Source organism: Bufo gargarizans, chromosome 4, assembly GCF_014858855.1.
Source record: "Bufo gargarizans isolate SCDJY-AF-19 chromosome 4, ASM1485885v1, whole genome shotgun sequence".
NCBI classification, from domain to species: Eukaryota; Metazoa; Chordata; class Amphibia; order Anura; family Bufonidae; genus Bufo; species Bufo gargarizans.
Window position 1 is genome coordinate 97685632 of NC_058083.1, and position 18913 is coordinate 97704544.

At 43.7% G+C, this 18913-nt stretch overlaps 1 protein-coding gene across 3 annotated transcripts in view; it reads left to right on the forward strand.

Annotated features, from left to right (window-relative positions):
- TFDP2 (transcription factor Dp-2) overlaps positions 1-17169 on the forward strand; it is a 68614-nt gene extending 51445 nt beyond the window's left edge. For all 3 annotated transcript variants that reach the window (XM_044290217.1, XM_044290218.1, XM_044290219.1), the window contains exons 7-11: positions 2301-2369; positions 6322-6473; positions 8294-8460; positions 14550-14655; positions 15122-17169. In XM_044290217.1, the coding sequence (XP_044146152.1) occupies positions 2301-2369; positions 6322-6473; positions 8294-8460; positions 14550-14655; positions 15122-15281 (654 nt within the window). In that variant the 3' untranslated portion in view covers positions 15282-17169. The remainder of the gene's footprint in view (positions 1-2300; positions 2370-6321; positions 6474-8293; positions 8461-14549; positions 14656-15121) is intronic.
- Positions 17170-18913: the final 1744 nt, after the last annotated feature.

The following is an 18913-nucleotide window of genomic DNA, read 5'->3' on the forward strand; positions in this document are numbered from 1 at the left end:
TGGTCTGACCAGTGATTTGTAAAGTAGTAGGACTTTATTCTCATCACGGGCATCTATGCCCCTTTTGATGCAACTCATTATCTTATTGGCCTTGGCAGCAGCTGCCTGACACTGGTTTCTACAGCTTAGTTTGCTGTTCACTAAAATTCCTAGGTCCTTTTCCGTGTCAGTGTTACCCAGGGTTTTACCATTTAGTATATACAGGTGACTTGCATTATTCCTTCCCATGTGCATAACCTTACATTTGTCAGTGTTAAACCCCCATTACCACTTATCTGCCCAAGCCTCCAATCTATCCAGATCCCTCTGTAGCAGTATACTGTCCTCTTCTGTGTTAATTACTTTACATATTTTAGTGTCATCTGCAAAAATTTATATTTTACTGTGCAAGCCTTCTACAAAATCATTAATACATATATTGAAGAGAATAGGGCCCAATACTGACCCCTGGGATACTCCACTAGTGACAGTGACCCAATCTGAGTGTGTACCATTAATAACCACCCTCTGTTTTCTATTACTGAGCCAGTTACTTACCCACATACAGACATTTTCCCCCAGTCCAAGCATTCTCATTTTATATACTAACCTTTTTTGTGGTACAGTGTCAAATGCTTTGGAGAAGTCCAGATATACGACATCCATTGAATCACCGCTGTCAAGTCTAAAATTTACCTCCTCATAGAAGCTGATTAAATTAGTTTTACATGACCGATCCCTCATGAAGTCATGCTTATTTTCATTGAGGTACTCCAAGATAGCATCTCTAAGAAAACCTTCAAACAGTTTACCCACGACAGATGTTAAACTTACCGGCCTATAGTTTCCGTGCTCTGTTTTTGGACCCTTTTTGAATATTGGCACCACATTTGCTATGCGCCAATCCTGTGGAACACTCCCTGTCAGTATAGAGTCCTTAAATATCAGAAATAAGGGTCTGGCTATGACATTACTTAATTATCTTAGTATACGGGGGTGTATGCCATCTGGTCCTGGCGATTTATCTATTTTAATCTTTTTAAGATGCCGCTGTACTTCTTCCTCGGTCAGACAGGGTACTTTTAATAGGGAATATACTTTTACATTCTGCATTTCATCTGACAGTTTATTTTCCTCACTGAATACAGTGGAGAAAAAAAAATATTTAATAGCTTTGCTTTCTCCTCATCGCTCTCTGCAACTCCCCCCTCATTAGTCTGTAAAGGGCTGACACCTTCAGATTTATACTTTTTACCATTTATATAATTGAAGAACATTTTAGGATTAGTTTTGCTCTCTTTGGCAATTTAATCGCTTGGTCTCTAGTTTGGCTGCTTTTACTTGTTTTTTACATATTCAATTTTTTTCCTTTATAGTTTTTCAGGGCTTCATCGCTACCCTCCTGTATTAGTGATTTAAATGCTTTCTTTTTGTCATTTATTGCTTTCTTTACAGTTCTATTTATCCACATTAAGTTTTTGATTGTTCCTTAACCTTTTATTCCCATAAGGTATGTACCTCTTACAGTTAGATTTTAGGATGCTTTTAAAAATGCCATTTTGTGGCAGTATTTTTATTTTTGAGGACTTTGTCCCAGTTAGTTAGGCCTATGGCCTAAGGCCTCTCTTAGTTGGCTAAATTTAGATTTTTTTTCCCTCACTTATATCTTCTCGGACTGTGAGCTTTAGACAGGACTTTACATAAAGGCCCCTTCCGCTCTCCAGTTTTGGCGATCCTTTCTAAACAGACTGTAGCCCTGTATGTTAACCGCCCACAGCCATAACTATCATCCAGCCATGTCTCAGTTATTCTCACTATGTCATAGTCCTCCTCACACATCACCAATTCCAGTTCCCCAGTTTTATTAGTCAGGCTTCTGGCATTAGTATACATACAATTAAGAGGTTTATGTATATTTTTTACCCTACAAATTTCCTTCTGAGCTGTTCTAGTCCTTCCTTCCATTTCTCTTCCAGTCCCATTACCTTGCCCCTGGTCTCTATCTGCACTATCTTCCCATCCTATAATGTAATTACCCTCCCCCTAGTCCCTAGTTTAAACACTCCTCCAACCTTCTAGCCATATTCTCACCCAACACAGCTGCCCCTTCCCCATTGAGGTACAGCCCATCCCTACGATAGAGCCTGTAGCCGACAGAGAAGTCGGCCCAGTTCTCCAGGAACCCAAACCTGTCCTTCCTACACCAGTTCCTGAGCCACTTGTTAACCTCTCTAATCTCCCGCTGCCTTTCTTGTGTGGCTTGTAGTACATGTGGTAAAGGATGACATCATTGACTTTCCTGCTTGTTTTGGTCATTGTAGATGGAGAAGCAGAGGAGGATAGAGCGCATCAAACAGAAGAGTGCTCAGCTACAGGAACTGCTGCTACAGGTACGCCGCCTCTTACCACATCTGTATAATACGGTATAGAAATGCTACTTACTACAACATGTTCTATTATCATAGTCTGTGATTGGTTTTCTTACTTTTTATTATTCCTTAAAGGGGTTGACTCATCATGGAAAATGGGGGCATATTGCTAGGATATGCCCCCATTGTCTTATAGGTGCGGGTCCCACAGCTGGGACCCGCACCTATATCGAGAACAGAGGCCCGCAAGAGAAGGAGGGTGCACTGCGCATCCGCAGCTCCCCTCCTTTCATTTCCTATGGGGCCAGCGAAAATAGGCAAGCGGTGGCTCGCCATCGGCCCCATAGAAATGAATAGGAGCGGGGGCCGCACATGAGCGGTACACTTCCATTCACTTCTGTGGGGAGCCGGCTTGGTCCTCCAGCCACCACCTTGCAAGACTCCATTCTTGATATAGGTGCGGGTCCCAGCGGTGGAACCCGCACCTATATGACAATGGGAGCATATCCTAGCTCAGTGATGGTGAACCTTTTAGAGACCGAGTGCCCAAACTGCAACTCAAAACTCACTTATTTATCGCAAAGTGCCAACATGGCCATTTACCCTGAATACTAATATAACATATCTTCCATGTACTTTATCATTTATCTATAATAGCCTGCCTACATTCAGTGAGCTGTCTGTGTGATTCATAGCATTCCCTGCACTGATGAATGACAGAAAAAGTCTAAGGCATAGTGTTACACCCTGGACTTCTTCCAGGGTGCGGGTGCCTACAGAGAGGGCACTGAGTGCCGCCTCTGGCACCCGTGCCATAGGTTCGCCATCACTGTCCTAGCTATATGCCCCCATTGTCCATGATGAGACAACCTCTTTAAGTTCTCAGCCTAAATCTATCACCATTACCTATCTATGTACTTACCTCTGGCCATTTTGTAATCCATATATTTCATAATCTGGCACCTAACATCTCCCACTGATACAAGAGTCCGCGTTTGACTGTTAATATGCACTGGTATAATTGTCATTTTAGTGTACTATCAGCATCATTTTGTCTTGTTTTGTCTAAGGCTACTTTCACACTTGCGCTTTCCCTTTCATATGATCTCAATAGCAGGGAAAAACTCTTAGGTTTTGTCCCCATTCATTGTCAATGGGGACAAAACTGAACGAAACGGAGTGCACTAGAATGCATTCCGTTTGGTTGCGTCCCCATTGCGGACAGAATAACGCTGCAAGCTGCGGTTTTCTTTCCATCATGGGATGTGGAGCAAGACTGATCCGTCCTGACACACAATGTAAATTAATGGGGACGGATCCGTTTTCTCTGACACAATAGAAAACTGATTCGTCCTCTATTGACTTTCAATGGTGTTCATGACGGATCCGTCTTGGCTATTTTAAAGATAATACAACCAGATCTGTTCAGAACGGATGCAGACGGTTGTATTATCATAACGGAAGCGTTTTTGCTTATTCATGACGGATCCAGCAACAACGCTGGTGTGAAAGTAGTCTAACACGCTTGGGCTGAATTCATAATTTCATCATATACTAAAGAGCTATAAATCCCCCTGTAAACACGTAGATGAAAGGGTTTTTGAGAGTTTTGGCAAACCCCATCCTGGCCAGACCTGCAAAAGGGAGGCATACTTACCTGCTCCCTGCCACTGGGTCCTGCCTCTTCACTTCCTGGCCTCAGCTGTCTTACTTGGGTCCTCCACTGCCATAAATCCACTTTGACGCTGCTGCAGACAATGACTGCCTGGCCCCCCTTGTATCATGTGACCAAATGACATGACGCAGGGGGAGTCGGGTCACTGCTGCAGCCAGTCATTGACAGCAGCGGCATCAGAGTGGATGTCTAGAGTTGAGGACCTGAGCAAGGCAGCCAAGGCCGGGGAGCGAATGAGACATCTGAACCTTTATTGCAAGCGTCTGGTAATTAATTCATAACTTCTAGTAGGAATAATAGAGGAACATCACCACATAGATTCCTTCAGAATATTCATTTCATGGGGAATGCAAGTAGTTAGTAAAGCAGACATGTCAGGAGCGGTTATTCTCCTATTAGGGCTGCACGATATGGGAATTTTGTGCGATTGCGATTAGGGCCCTAAAAATTGCGATAACGATATGCGATGCGATATTTTAAGGGAATTGTTTGTGCTAGAGGTCTATTTCCTTGGATTTTCATAGCAAAAGCACACACAAATTACTGATAATGCTGAAATGTAGTTATGCTTAACGCAAGAACTGAAATGCTCAGTGTTTTTCAAAATAAAACATATTTTACTTAATTAAATAACATATTTGCATTACTGCAAAAGTACAAAATACAAAATTTTCTTAATAGCACTGCACAGAACAGAAATAAAATAGAATAAATAAAAAAAACATTTGTTCATTAAAATAACGACTTGCCTCCAGCCCCTCCTCCCTCCCCATACCGTAACTGATGTATCGCCGGCCGCGCTGTGCAGCATCGCGGCCGGCGATACATCCGTGTCAACCACGTAAAAAGTCAACCATCGCTTTATAAGGTGCACTGCCATTTTCCCCCCACTTTTGGGGGGGGGGGGGGGGAGAGTTTGTCTTATAAAGCGAAAAATATGGTAATATAATTGCAGCATTTTTGGGTCGGCCAATTGGCGATTGCGATATGCCGATTAATTGCGATTGCTTTGGCGATATATTGTGCAGGCCTACGGCTCCTAATCTCACGCTGGTGGTGGCTGCAGGCAACCTCAATTTTGTCATCTCTGTCGCTGAGTGAAGGAAAGTAGGGGATTTGGAGCTTTGTGCCAGAGCAATAGAGCTGAGACTCCTATCAATCTTTTCACATGAAATTAATTTGTACAGACTGAATGTGCATAATTGTAAGTACACTTAAAAAGTCTTCCAATGGGTTTTATATAGAGAAATGGTTTCAGATTTGGACATTGTCTATGAAATGTACGACCTCCATTTAAAGGGCATCTGTCAGCAGATTTGTACCTATGACACCGGCTGACCTGTTACATGTGCACTTGGCAGCAGAAGGCGTCTGTGTTGGTCCCATGTCCATATGTGCCCGCATTGCTGAGAAATATGATGTTTTAATATATGCAAATGAGCCTCTAGGAGCAACGGGGGCATCGCCATTACACCTAGAGGCTCTGCTCTCTCTGCAGCTGCTGCGCCCTCTGCACTTGGACAGGGCCAGGCAGGCGTGATCATTTTTTTATACTGCCTGGTCCTGTCAGTCAAAGTGGAGAGGGCGCAACAGTGGCAGAGAAAGCTGAGCCTCTAGGAGTAATGGCAACGCCCTCGTTGCTCCTAGAGGCTCATTTGCATATATTATAAGGTACAAATCTGTTGACAGATGCCCTTTAATCTCTATACAGTAACATTCCAGGCACTTTTCTGCCCTTACCCATGAGGCTGCAGGATATTGCCATACCCATATCACATTTCTTAATGAATCTTTGGCACATAATAACTTTGCCATACCAGCGCCATCCTCCTCCTACCCTGGGCAGGGAGCCCTCTAACCACAGAGATGGACTTTGTTTAGCTTTTTGTGCTCGCTCCTGAAGTATGCCTTTATCATTAGCTTTTCATCAGCTTATTGTGTTCCTGTTCTGCATTAAAGCACAAAAAGATTCCCCCCGCTAGCGGCCATATTTGAACACTGAGGGTCCTGTGTGTGTTTGTTAATTTAATCGGGCATCATGTGAGCCGCTGGTCACAGGGCCACCCGTACAATGTTGGCTGCAGAGAGGCCCGTGACAATGGAAGTATTTGTTGAGTCTGATCAGATACTAGAATCCAGCTTGAATGGTTTGTCCCCTGCTCAGAAGCGGCATACACTGAATGATATGCAGTGCGGCCATGATTTCCTTAGGAGCCTATTCCGGACGCAGCGCAGCGTACTTGTCCATGCTATGGCTCTGTGTACAAGACGAGGTTATCTGGTTTTCTCTTTTCACAGCAAATTGCCTTCAAGCACCTTGTTCAGAGGAACCGGCAAACTGAGCAACTGAATCAAACCCCTCCCGCCGTGAACTCCACCATCAAGCTGCCCTTTATCATTGTGAACACCAGCAAGAAGACTGTTATAGACTGCAGCATTTCTAGTGACAAGTGAGTGCAAAGAGCTTGTCCTAATGTCCTTAAAGTCCCAAATGTAGACCCGGTCAATTCCTTAAATAAATTTGTATCAGTGACCTTTGTTTCTCTAGCTGCATTTAGCCACCACTAGGGGGCGCTACCTCCATATAGATTTTTACAACTAATATTGAACTCAATAAAAGCTGAATAAATCTTTATGCACTGAGCTCCCCCTAGTGGTGGCTGCAGGTAGAGGCTATGACAGTGTCAAAGTAAGTAGAATACGCAGCACTATAGACCCTAAAGCAGTTGTGTGCCCTTCCTTGTAGTTACACCACAGTTATGGGAGAATTTATCTACAGTGACATGTGCCTTATTTAATAGGAGGAGCAGGCCTCTTAATAATATAAGCTTGTCTCTGACCTTCCATATTCCAAAAAGTCAAGTTTACACCAGTTATGAGCTGGTGTAGATTTGCCAGACTATTAGAGGCCCCCCCCCTTTTTTTTTGTTATTTTATTTTTTTAGGTGGCAACACTCCAAAAAGCCACCATTTTTTTTCCTAAACAATGCAATAAAATGTGAGTTTTGACGCTATGATAAATATGTCTTGTTATCTTAGTATATTTCTGAAATATGCCCTCAGATATATGAATGCTTTAGTTATTCATTAAGATCCTCACCCAAGATGGCCAACCGTCCAGAAATTTCTGGATAGTCCGTAAAAACTGGTGACTTTTTTCCTGTGTTCGTGAAAAAAAAAAAGATACGTCCTTGATTATTATTTTTTTAGGCTGATGATGGTACTTGACTAGATTATTTTAGAGGCAATTATCATGATTTTTAGTGATGAGCGAAGCTCGCTCAAAACTTTGGATTCAGGCTACTTTCACACTGCCGTTTCTGGGTCCGCCTGTGAGATCCATTTCAAGGCTCTCACAAGCGGCCCCAAACAGATCAGTTTAGCCCCAGTGCATTCTGAATGGATACGGATCCGTTCAGAATGCATCAATTTAGCTCCATTCCGCTCTGGAGGCGGACACCAAAACGCTGCTTTCAGCGTTTTGGTGTCCGCCTGGCGATGCAGGAATGGATCCGATGCAGACGGATCCGTTTACATTGACACAATATGGTGCAATTGTAAACGGATCCGTCCCCCATTGACTTTCAATGTAAAGTCAGGACTGGTCAGTTTGACTTACACTTAGACTTTTTTTTGACAGAGTAATGCAGACGGATCCGTTCTGAACGGATACCAGCGTTTGCATTATAGGAGCGGATCAGTCTGTGCAGACACCAGACGGATCCGCACCTAAACGCAGGTGTGAAAGTAGCCTAATGCTGTAAGGAGATCCGTTTCTGTACAGCATTAAAATGTACGGCCTCCAATTCAGTGAAGTTTAATAATTTGATTTTTTTTAAGTGGAAAACCACTTTAAAACCTGGATCCGAACTCCGCTTCGGTTCCGACTGGTACCTAGGTTTTCCACTTTAAGAATCAAATACCGAAATTATTCAACGAAGTCTCGCGCAACTTCATGAATAACTAACTTTGCCTCATCAGAGGCCATATATACATTAATGCTGTACGGAGACAGATATCTGTACAGCATTAATCTGAAGTTTTGAGCGAAGCGACTTCGGAACTATGGTAGGATCTGAAGCTTGCTTCCCCAGCACTAATCATTTTACAGCTCGCAGTAAATGCTGGTAATTGGTGAAAAGTTGTCCAGAAAAAGAAATTCTGGTTGGCGGCCCTGTCCTCGACCCACAGTTTACCCCAGCATGAACCCCCTATCGGTCACTATGGCATTGTGCATCTCCATTCATCTTGGGCTGTATCTTCTGTACAGGTTCGAATATCTTTTCAATTTTGACAATGCCTTTGAAATACATGATGACATTGAGGTTCTGAAGAGGATGGGGATGTCATTTGGGCTGGAATCTGGGAAATGCAACTCAGAAAACCTTAAACTTGCCAAATCCTACGTGCCCAGAGCTCTGGAGGGTTATGTGACTGGTAAGTGATATCCTTAATACAATAGTAAGCCTATAGGGTTATTTATACCGCTTTTCAGTTTGTGTAGTTTATGGTGTCCGTACCGTACTTCTGTCATGTCATTTCACATGTGCGAACAGCAGGGGGCAGAGTGCATTCATTAAAAAAATCAGAGGGCTTATATGATTTATTATTTTTTTTATTTATTTTGTGTGCATACAAACAAAAATTTCCTCCCAAAAATAAAATCAATTTTATTGCAACTGGTAATCGAACCCAGTGATTGCAGTTCCACTGACCGCTACATGTGCTTGAAATATCCTTCGGCTGCATACTGCCTCTTCACAGTAGGAGCCGTCTCATATGGCGGACCCCCGCTGCTCTATAGATGGGGGGGGGGGAGTAGTTAAAATGACACATAGCAACATGTCTTAGGTATAAACAGGAAATCCTACAGAAACAAAGCTCTATATTCTTTATGGAGCATGAAGTTCATCATAGAAGCCCCGTCTCTTTTAAAAGGACACCTAAGGCTTCTTTCACATCAGCGTTTTTGCTGGATCCGTCATGGATCAGCAAAAACCCTTCCGTCATGGTGATACAACAGTCTGCATCCTTTCTGAACGGATCCGGTTGTATTATCTCTAAAATAGCCAAGACGTTTCCATCTCTTTCTTTTGTGTCCGAGAAAACGGATACATTGTGAGTTATGACGGATCCGTCTTGCTCCGCACCACTTCGCGGACAGAATAGCGCTGCTCTCCATAGCGGAAAGGGAAAGCGCAGATGTGAAAGTAGCCTGATGTATGTCTCCACTGGCTTTGCAGTTGAATGTACGGTAATCTTTTGTTCCCTGTTATCAGCCACTAGTGTATGTCAATAAAATGAATTCCTGTAAGAGCAGAAATGATCCCTACGTTATCTCCGGTACGTCCAGGTTTCTAACCGTATGGCTCTAGGATTAGCCCTTTGAGAGTGATACCTTTAAAGGGAATCTGTCACCTTCAAAATTTCTGGGGAAGGTAACCACCATGTAGGTGTTGTCTTGAAACCTAAGCCCACTGTTCTCATGAAAATCCAGTCCTGTAATCCTGAGAAATGCCTCTTTTTAGTTTTATGCAAATAAGGTTTTCAGTACACTTTGGGTAGGACAGCTTTGCTTGGTGCACCCTCACTTCGCCGTAAAATGCCGCCTAGCATCTCCTCTCTTGATTGAACGACAGTCCCTGAGATTTCAGAGATGGTAGCGCTGATGTAGGGCGATGGAGGTGCACTGAATAGAGCAGTCCTGCCCATAGTGCACCAAAAACCTTATTTGCATAAAGATAAAAAGAAGCATTTCCCAGGGTTAGAGGCCTGGAGTTTCATAAGAAAGGTATGATTGTATTTTTGGGCACCTACCCTCCGTGGCAGCATGTTTACTTACGGAGATGACAGCACTGCTGTTATGACACTGCTCTGGGTCCTTCTGCCCTCCACTTTCTGTTTTTACTTGACGCGCCAGGCTGGGGCAGGTCACTACTACGGGCAGTGACTAGCTGAGCGGGTGTGTCGAGCCAGAATGGGAAGTAGAGAGCAGCATCTGATGAAAGTGGTAGTCGGTGTAAATCAAAAATGCCACCTTGTTAACGTTGTCTGGCTCATATATTTTTTAACCTGTTCCCAGCTAGTGGCATATTATTACACCAGTGTTGGTAGCACGTCAATGCTCTGCGCTGTAATAGAGGTGCTGTGCCCGCGCTATTGCTTGCATGTGCCAGCTGTGGTATACAGATAAACACTGCTGTCATTTTTAGGATCGTTGATGATTCTAATCCCGGCAGTTTAACCCTTCAGATGCTTAGATCCATGCTGTGGAAGCACCTAAGGCTACTTTCACAATCGCGTTTGGTGCGGATCCGTCATGGATCTATTCTCCACAGACGGATCAGTTCAGATAATATAAATGTCTGCATCCGCTCAGAACAGATCCGTTTGTATTATCTGTAACATAGCCAAGACTGATCCATCTTGAGCACCATTGAAAGTCAATGGGAGACAGATCAGTTTTCTAGTGTGCCAGAATGTGTCAGAGAAAACGGATCCGTCCCCATTGACTTATATTGTGTGCCAAGGCTGATCCGGTTTTGGCTCTGTTTCGTCAAGCGGACAGCCAAACGCTGCAGGCAGGCGGAATGGTGACTGATCGGAGGCAAACTGATGCATTCTGAGCGGATCCTTTTCCATTCAGAATGCATTAGGGCAAAACTGATCCATTTGGGACAGCTTGTGAGAGCCCTGAAACGGATCTCAGATACGGAAAGCCAAAACGCCAGTGTAAAAGTATGTAGGCACAGGGAGCTTCCTTGCGGGGTGCGATATAGCTGGCAGTAGGGGCCTCTGGCAGAATGTAAATAGCAGTGCAGAAGTATTACAATGTATAGTAAAAGTGCTCAAGTGATTGCAGGTTCAACTCCGCTAAGTGAAAAAAAAAAAGAAAAGAAAAGTTGAATTAGTTTTTTTTTTTAAATATATTTTAAAATGCAAAAAAAAAAAAAATGAAAAAAAAATACTTTTCTTTTCTGATATATTAAAATTAATACCAAACCCAAACATAATCAGTATCGCCATGTCTGAAATCTTAAAATATCTTAATAATCATTGCACACTGAAAAAAAGATAAATCGCCCAAAGACAATTTTTTTTTTTATTTTATTAAAATTTTTTAATAACCTTGCCTCACCAAAAAATTGATTTAAAAAATGATCAGTTGCATATATCATTAAAAACTACAGCTCCTCCCGAGCAAAAATCAAACCTTCACACAACTCAGTTGGCAGAAAAATAAAGTTATGAGTGTCAGTATGGTGAGACAAAGTCAATAAAAGTTTTTCATGTGTAAAAGTATTAAAAACATACCACAAGCCATATCCAGACTCATACTGACCTTCAGAATGAACCCAACGTGTCATTTTTATTGCTAAGTGAACGATGTAAAAAGGATACCCTAAAAACTGTGGCAGAATTTAGGTATTTTTCACACAGTCACCCCAAAAACTTTAAAAGTTATACAATACATAGATGTACCCCAAAATGGTGCCATCACAAAATGAAAATCGGCCCACATGAAAGAAGCAGCTATGTCGATTATACGGCTATGTCGAGTGAAAAATAAAAATATTGCGTATTTTGTTAGTCAGAGGTGAACAAAACGAAAGTCCAAAATAAGCAGTGTCCTTAAGATCTTAAAATGAAATGTCTCCCTGGAAAATGCCTTTTTAGCATAATTTTAAACTTTTCATCCAGTATCCAGTAGGACCTAATGAATACTGAAAGAGTTAAGTGGACTCGGGCAGCATTTGGCTGCATGGTTGCAGAATACAAAGCCACTAAACTGTGGGGGTTCCTTGGTCTAGGGCATTGTCTGTGGGATGGGGCAGAGCTGGCAGCAGACTTGCCGTGCATATTAACAGGCACTGGGCTATTCATTTCTCCCCTGATGCCATCTCTGCTGGATGAAAGGGCTTTTCCTGTTGACCGTTCAGAACAGTCTGTCCACTGAAGGGAAATCCTATTCACATTTACTGGACAGAGTACTACCACATTATGTACTAACTGTAGAGCCAGATACACCGACTAGATGAATATACGTGCTGTCCCAGTGTAGCCTTACTGTCGGGCTATGCCGCTCCTTAGAAGAGAAATCTACACTGTAATGTCTTGATCAGATCTGTCTAGCTCTGAATATTCTTCTATTGGGGCCATAAATATAAAACGCTGACTGTAGAACAAAAAAAAATATCACCGAGCAGTAATTAACACTTATATCAATACTTAAAGGGGTTTTCTGAGATTTAAATACTGATGGTCTATACTAAGGATGGGTATCTGAAGGGTGGGGGTTCAACACCTGGGACCCCCGCAGATCAGCTGTTTGAGAAGGCAGTGACCCTCGCTGTAACGCCGTGGCCTTCTCACAGCTTTCCCTAGGCCAGTGATGACACGTTAATCAGTCACATGGCTTGGGCGCAGTTCAGCCCCATAGAAGTCAATGGGGCTGAGTGCAGTACCAAACAATGTACGGCGCTGTGCTTGGTTAGCATGTAGAAGACAGCAGCACTCACAGGAGCCCCGCTGCCTTTTCAAACAGCTGATCGGCAAAGGTCCTGGTTGTTGGGCCCCCACCGAGCAGATACTGATGACCTATCCTGAGGATAGGTCATAATCGGTATAAAAGTCTCAGAAAACCCTTTTAAAGGGGTTTTCTGGACAGAACTAACTTTTAAGTGATGACCACAGTTTGCCTTTGCTAGTGAAAGATTCATAATTACCTGCTTCCCACCACTCAGGTCCTGTGTGTCCATCTTGCGGTCCGAGGGTTGTTTACTTCCAGCTGGTGTGGGGGGGGGGGGGGGGGGGAATTACCTTCTCCTCTGAAGCCAACCACTGGCTTCAGCAGTGCCATGTTCATAAGCTACACAGTACTGCTGAAGCCAGAGGTTGGCTGCAGCTGGGCACGTGATCATGCCCATGTCTGGCCAGAAGTAAAAATACTGCAGACCTGAAGATGGACATGTGGGAACCTTCAGGAGCAGGTGTGAATCTTTTTATAGCAGAGGTAGGCAGCCTGGCATCACTTAAAACTTAGTTATTCCTGGTAAACCTCTTTTAGGCTACTTTCACACTTGCGTTCGGGGTTCCGCTTGTGAGTTCCGTTTGAAGGCTCTCACAAGCGGCCCCGAACGCATCCGTACAGCCCCAATGCATTCTGAGTGGATGCGGATCCGCTCAGAATGCATCAGTTTGGCACCGTTTGGCCTCCGTTCCGCTCAGCAGGCGGACACCTGAACGCTGCTTGCAGCGTTCGGGTGTCCGTTTGACGTTGACACAATATGGTGCAATTGCAAACGGATCCGTCCCCCATTGATTTTCAATGTAAAGTCAGGAGTCCCTATTATACCATCGGATCGAAGTTTTCTAAATAATTGAAATGGCCATTTAAATCAGTTTTACAAAAATGAACAATTATAAAGTTCTGATTATCTGTACCCCATGATCCTGTGTTTCACCAGCAGCTACTAAAATGGCCAAAAACTAGTTATTTTTCCTGGTAAATATGTCCATGCTTATCTTGGTGTGTTATACATGTGGTGGCAGTAGCATAGCGGCAAGTTCAGTCCCACCATGATGAACCTTTAGCAAGTGGAAGTCTGGTCCTAAGAGAAGTTTGGGTTAAATAGAGAGAACAGTTTTTTTTTAAAGGGTATTCTCAGTACAGACATTTATGGCCTATTCACAACCTTTGGCAAAATGGGGATCCCAGGCATGCTCAGCTGTTTCTGTAAACCCCATTCAGTGTGGAGAGCTGCCTCTATATACCCTTCTTCTGTATGTGGTCTCCAATTGGTTTGATGAGAGACCACTTTATCCCAGTAGGGGGCCCAATGATATAAAAGTAATAGCATACCCCATGAAAATGTCAAGGGGGGTGGCCCTCAAAGGTAAGCAGTTAAATCTGTTCATATATGACCCGAACACTTCTTTGGAATTTGCTTTGTATAGTATCATCTGCCTCCTATGAAGTAGGAGGATGAGCTTCAGATGTTGCAGCAGCATTGAAGCCTACCAGAGCCAAGGGGCTGTTATCAGCAGATGTTCAGCCCGCACATGGCACAGACAAGGCCAAGGCCACTTCCCACAGTATCGTTAACTACATGAGAATTACCAGTTGGCACCTACGGATATGTAGCGGGCATTGTAAGCACCTCATTCCTGAGGGTCCTGACATAGTGTTCTTCACTCCCACATTCTCAAGGACTTGCTAATCAGATCTTCAATTGCAAATGTTAGCAGACATGAACGCATCTGTCCTCAAACACTCTGTATCAATGAGATGAGTGAGAACAGCTAGCCTAATTGTGCGATGAAGTGAAAACGGCTCAGGCAGGCACAACATAATATCAGGGAACCCACTGTGAACAGAGGAGTGTACTGGTCCATACATATGGACTGGTTCTGAGAAATAAATGTTATTAGGTTAGGGCTGGATTTAATTGAATTGAAGAGTTGTTTTTTTTTTTTGTGGAATCTTGACATGAATATGGCTGACCTATTGGTATTCTCTCTGTTAGACATGGCCTCAGGGACATCTTGGACAGACCAAGGACTTCCTTTAAGTACATCTCAGATGGCCTCTGCAGCGGACTCTGCCGGCACTACGACTTACTCACAGTCTAGGTATGGCTAGGTCAAGATCATTTGTACTGCTTGGATATAATCAAAGGGGTTGCAAAATGTTAGAAAAACATGTCTGTAGGGATGAGCAAACTTGTGTTTTCAAGTTCGGCGTACAAGGTACGGGTTATCTAAGAATTCCGTTATGGATTCCTATACCACCATAACTTATGGTCCATGGTAGCGGAATCCATAACAGAATTCTCAGATAACCCTAACCTTGTACGCCGAACTTGCAACATGAGTTTGCTCATCCCTACATGTCTGCTTTCCATGAACACCTGTCCTCAGGTTGTGGCATTGTAGTTCACCGCGATTCCCTTCAATGGACCTGTGGACAAATGCAGCATAGTTTCAGGAAGAAAGCAGCCATGTTCTTCTAATAACGGACAACCCCTTTAAGTTCCTGATAGTAATCTCCATATTATTTCCAGTCCATTAACTTGATTTTTTGCGGCTGTCCCCACAGTGTCACCCCAGGATTGTTCTTCGACACCGACATGTCTTTGACCAACAGCAGCCACCACTCCAGCTCTGGCACGTCCCACTATACAGAATCTCGAGGGGAAACCCCATGTTCATTCGATGACGATGAAGATGATGAAGACGATACTTCCTCCATGGAATAAAATGGCAGCGTGCACACGTCTTAATGTATGTGAATGCGTGTACTGATAGTCTAGTCTTCCAACGCAGTTTCGATGGGAGATCATATCGGGATCAACAAAGATTTTTTTTGTTTTGTTTTTCAAAATGAGAACACGCTGTGGACACTATCCCATTTCAAGATGGCGTCTTGCCAGCTGGAAGGTGACTACAACTGCTCCAATAAATGGGCTTTTAGACGCTGTGTCTGCCAGGATTATGCACAGGGTATGATAGAGGACCTGTACCTGAGTGAACGCTCCTTTACCTGCAGACTGTTGGAGCAGTCACTTCACTGCCTTTGGATATTAATGCATCTTTTTTTTTTTGTAAACTCCTATCTTAAGCTTGAAGCCACTTCAGTAACACAGAAGACCCAGCTAAGCTCGAAGCGATGCCTGCCAGCGGTCTGTGGGAAAGATGCTGCTATGTACTGATTGCCGCAGTTATTGAGAAAATCAGAGGATATTTCTTTCTCTTCTACACAGAGGATTTCTAGCGCCATCCGTTGAGAAAAAGGGAACACTGTGATGGAGAATGCTGTTAAATAATTTTTTTGCCATTACATGTCATGACTATGTTCCCCCACCACCACTTTATTTTTATTTTTTTTATAATGAGTAACATCACAGCAGACATTTCCTCCATGTTGTAAGAGATGCAGTGTACGATCTCATTCCGCGTCCTAGGGGCCGTATACTGTGAATTGTCACACCAGCCCAGTACTTATTTTTTTTATATATTATAAAGAAATTCTAGTTGTTCCCTTTTCCTGCACATATTAGTGGGGGCGGTTTTCTGGTCTTCACAGTTCAGTAGTGAACATTGGGTTAAAAAATATAGTTACCCCTAATATAAATGGGAAATGAGTATAGTCTGAATGGGTTCGACATCCCTAATCGATTCCCAACAGATGCCTGTATCTAACCCGATAAAGAACTCTTAAAGGGGTGTTCTAGGAGTAAAGTATTGATGACCTTTCCTCAGCATAGGTCATCAGTATCTGATCATTGGGGGTCCAACTCTCAGCTCCACCACCGATCAGCTGTTTGAAGAGGCCGTGGTCCTCTGGTGAGCACTGCAGCCTCCTCACATCTTAGCGCTGTTCACTATAAAGTGGCTGTGCTTGGTATTGCAACCCAGAGAAGATTCGACTCCTGGCACCACTGCCGGTCTGCTGTTTGAAGAGGCCGTTTGGGTCACCGGAGCTCTTCACAGCACCCATTTACATGAATGGGACTGAGCTGCACCTAGGCCATGTGACCGATGAATGTGATGTCACTGGCCTAGGAAGAGGCTGCTGCACTCACCAGGCCGCCGTGGCCTCTTCAAGCAGCTGATCAGTGGGGGTGCTGGGAGCCGGACCCCCACTGATCAGATATTAATGGCCTCTTCTGAGGAATGGTCATCGGTATTCTGCACCCAGAAAACCCCTTTAAAAAGGACCATTTATTCTTACAGTATTCTTCATGAAATAACAATTAAAGGGGTTATCTGGGAATTTGATATTGATGACTTATGCTCAGAATAGGTCATCATTATCTGATCAGTGGGGGTCCGACCCCAAGTACCCCCAACAGTCATCTGTTCGAAGAGGCCCCAGTGCCTTTTCTCAGGCCAGTGACGTCACCATACACTGGTGCAGCTCAGTCCCATTCAAGTGATAGGCGCTGTGCTTGGTAAGCTGTGAAGAGCTCCGGTGAGCGCAGCGTGCTCTTCAAACAGCTGACCGGCAGGGGTGCCTGGAATCAGATCCCCTCCAGTCAGATGTTGATGACTAGGGATGAGCGAATTTCATATTTTGAAGTTCGAGTGCGGGTTCGTGTTGTGGTATTTAGTGAATTGCGTTATCGATTCCGTTACCACGGAACGGATCCGTTATGCAGGCCATAGACTTCTATTATAACGGAATGCCTCTAAAGGCATTCCGTTATGCATTCCGTCATGGAATTGCGTTATGGTCCGTAACGCAATTCAGTAAAGACCACAACACGAACCCGCACACGAACTTCATAATATGAAATTTGCTCGTTCTTATTGATGACCTATCATGAGGATAGATCATCAATATCAAATTAATGGATAACCCCTTTAATAATGTTAAAATGACAATTGTGGAGCATCCTTTTTTAGAACTTTATGTTGTGCCGTTCTTCTTTTCTTCCTCTTAGAAATGTATTAATACATTTACAACTGGGTGTTACCAATTTGGGGGGAGGGGGTGTCCCTACACAGACTGACACTATCCAATCAGTGCCGACAGTGCCAGATTACGTATGGACGCACACCTTTAACAAGGGGAATCGTAACGCCCTGGTTGTCAATCGTTTCATAAATTTCTAGGAGGAATAGAAGAGGGACAGCGCATTGCAGAGGTCTATATATGCTGCAGCATTGTCATGTCATACAAGTATTTACTACAGGAGAGTTGACAGGTCCACTTTAAAGTGGCTGTATCACTTTTATGAGAAATATACTTGTTGTAGAGCCTGTGCCGTACGCGCTATCGATGGCACTGGATGCTAGTTCAGATTTGCTGCTTTTATGTCTTTGCTCTTGGCGCTGGAAGGAATAATTCCCAAAAATGAGCAGGCTTCTTCAAGGCGGCAGATTTATCAAAACTGGTATAAAGGAAAACTGGCTTAGTTGCCCATAGTAACCAATCAGATTCCACCTTTGAGCTTTGAAAATTGAAGGGTAGCATCTGATTGGTTTCTATGGGCAACTTGATAAAACTTCTCCCTTGTGTCCATGAACAATAGGTGTTCTGCAGCTTATGTCTGTATGCATAAAACAGCCACTACCCTCTTAAAGGGGTTTTTCCCATCATAGAAAGTGTTGAGACGGTGAGTTGATATCCCTTCCTGACTGCTGGGACCCCCACCATCCGCAGCTGTATCTACACACAGACGCTCCCACCCTCCTGCTGTGCAGGAAACTGCAGCATGGCCCCCGTCGCTTAAATGAAGCTGTATTGCTGGTCCCTGCAGAGCAGAGGCACATCAGCCCCTTTCTTGTCCAGGCCTCAGAGGTCAGCAATATGACGTAACAGGAGATGGGAACCCCCTTTCCAGTGGTAAGTCTGGCGGTGGGCTTCTCCATTTAGTGATCTTGCCATGTGTCATTGATTGCAGTAGCAAATCGACCGACAAGATTTTCGTGAAAAGGGTTGTCCCATCATAAGGAAAGGGGATAAGTATCTAACCGGTGGGGGTCTAACTATTGGGAGTCACACCGATCACAAGAATGAAGTGCACACTGCTGCTCCATTCAAAATCTATGGAAGCGCTGGGGGTCGTGAGCCCTTCACCATATAGCTGACGCATCTCTCCGGGGACTCCGCTTTTCAGTCTTGTGATTGGATTCCCCACTCATCAGACACGTATGCTGTGGATAGAGAATAAGTTCTTCTGGTGGGACAACCCCTTTAAGGGTGCTTGCACATGTACATGTAGTTTTTTGGTGGTGGTTTCTGCACTTTTACGTTTGTAGTGCAGTTTTTTAGCACCTTGTTTTTTCACTGCAAAAAACACCTAAAGGTCGATCGGTAGTATGAAATGCCAGGCACAGAAGCGTTATGTTTTTGTTAATTAGATGGCTTTTTTTTTTTTTTCGC